Source organism: Triticum dicoccoides, unplaced genomic scaffold (genome assembly GCF_002162155.2).
Source record: "Triticum dicoccoides isolate Atlit2015 ecotype Zavitan unplaced genomic scaffold, WEW_v2.0 scaffold54219, whole genome shotgun sequence".
NCBI classification, from domain to species: Eukaryota; Viridiplantae; Streptophyta; class Magnoliopsida; order Poales; family Poaceae; genus Triticum; species Triticum dicoccoides.
Window position 1 is genome coordinate 13994 of NW_021280588.1, and position 1028 is coordinate 15021.

General features: G+C 40.4%; 1 protein-coding gene across 1 annotated transcript in view; it reads right to left on the reverse strand.

Annotated features, from left to right (window-relative positions):
• Positions 1–249: 249 nt before the first annotated feature.
• LOC119346902 (wall-associated receptor kinase 1-like) overlaps positions 250–1028 on the reverse strand; it is a 5174-nt gene continuing 4395 nt past the window's right edge. The window contains exon 3 of the mRNA XM_037615997.1: positions 250–1001. Within this exon, the coding sequence (XP_037471894.1) occupies positions 370–1001 (632 nt within the window). The 3' untranslated portion in view covers positions 250–369. The remainder of the gene's footprint in view (positions 1002–1028) is intronic.

A 1028-nucleotide genomic window follows, 5' to 3' on the forward strand; every position in this document is an offset into this window, starting at 1 on the left:
AAGAAAATTGGCTGCCACGCAAGTTAAGGCTTGCTGTTGTTGTTGCCATCTAGTAGAACCCTGACATTCTCGGTCTAAGACTTTGGGATCACTTATTAGCATGTTCCCAAAACTCCTGCCGCTAGAAATGAAGCCAAAGTGAGGACGAAAAGTATGTTAGGATTTTCCATACAACATTTAAAGTGCTTCGAAACTCAGTTTCAAGTAAAAAGGATGCATTATCTGTAATACGGTTATAAATTTAGTAAAATGTAGTGCTTTGAAACACGGTTCAAAATGGAGCGTACAAACAGAGTTACAAATATTCTAGGAGACCTCAGCTGCCCTTGTCTTAAGGATTTTCTCAAAAATAACTTAGAGGTAAACAACCTACACATTACGAGATCGGCCCAGTATGAGGAGCCGCTCAGCTACCTCCATCATCGTTGGCCTTTGGTCTACATCAAGGCTAAGGCACTCCACAACCATACATGCTAGACTATCAAGAAGCTCCAAATCCTTTGTTATTGTAATGTCCTTGTCAAAAAACTCAGTCACTTTCTTATGTTTCTTGTGAGCTTCAAGAAAGCTCTTTACCAAGCTATTATTCTCAGAATGTATGGCCCTCCTGCTACTAATAAGCTCCAGGATCACAATCCCGAAACTATAGACATCACTTTTTTCAGTGAGTAGCCCTTCTTGTAGATATATTGGATCCATATAATTCATGTCACCGATGACTGATCCAGTGTGTTCTTTGTCTCTCTGAATCAACCTAGATATACCAAAGTCCGAAACCTTGGGTACAAAGTTATCATCCAATAGTATATTTGCTGGTTTCACATCACCATGTAGAATTGTAATATTGGCTTTTGAATGCATATAAGCTAGACCATCCGCAGATTGTGCAGCAATACTTAAACGTGTATTCAAGTTGAGAGCTACCTTGTTATTGCTGCTGTGAAGGATGTCATGGAGGCTACCTTGGGAGATGAACTCGTAGACGAGCATGGGGGCATCAACTTCAAGGCAACAACCAATGAGCCTAA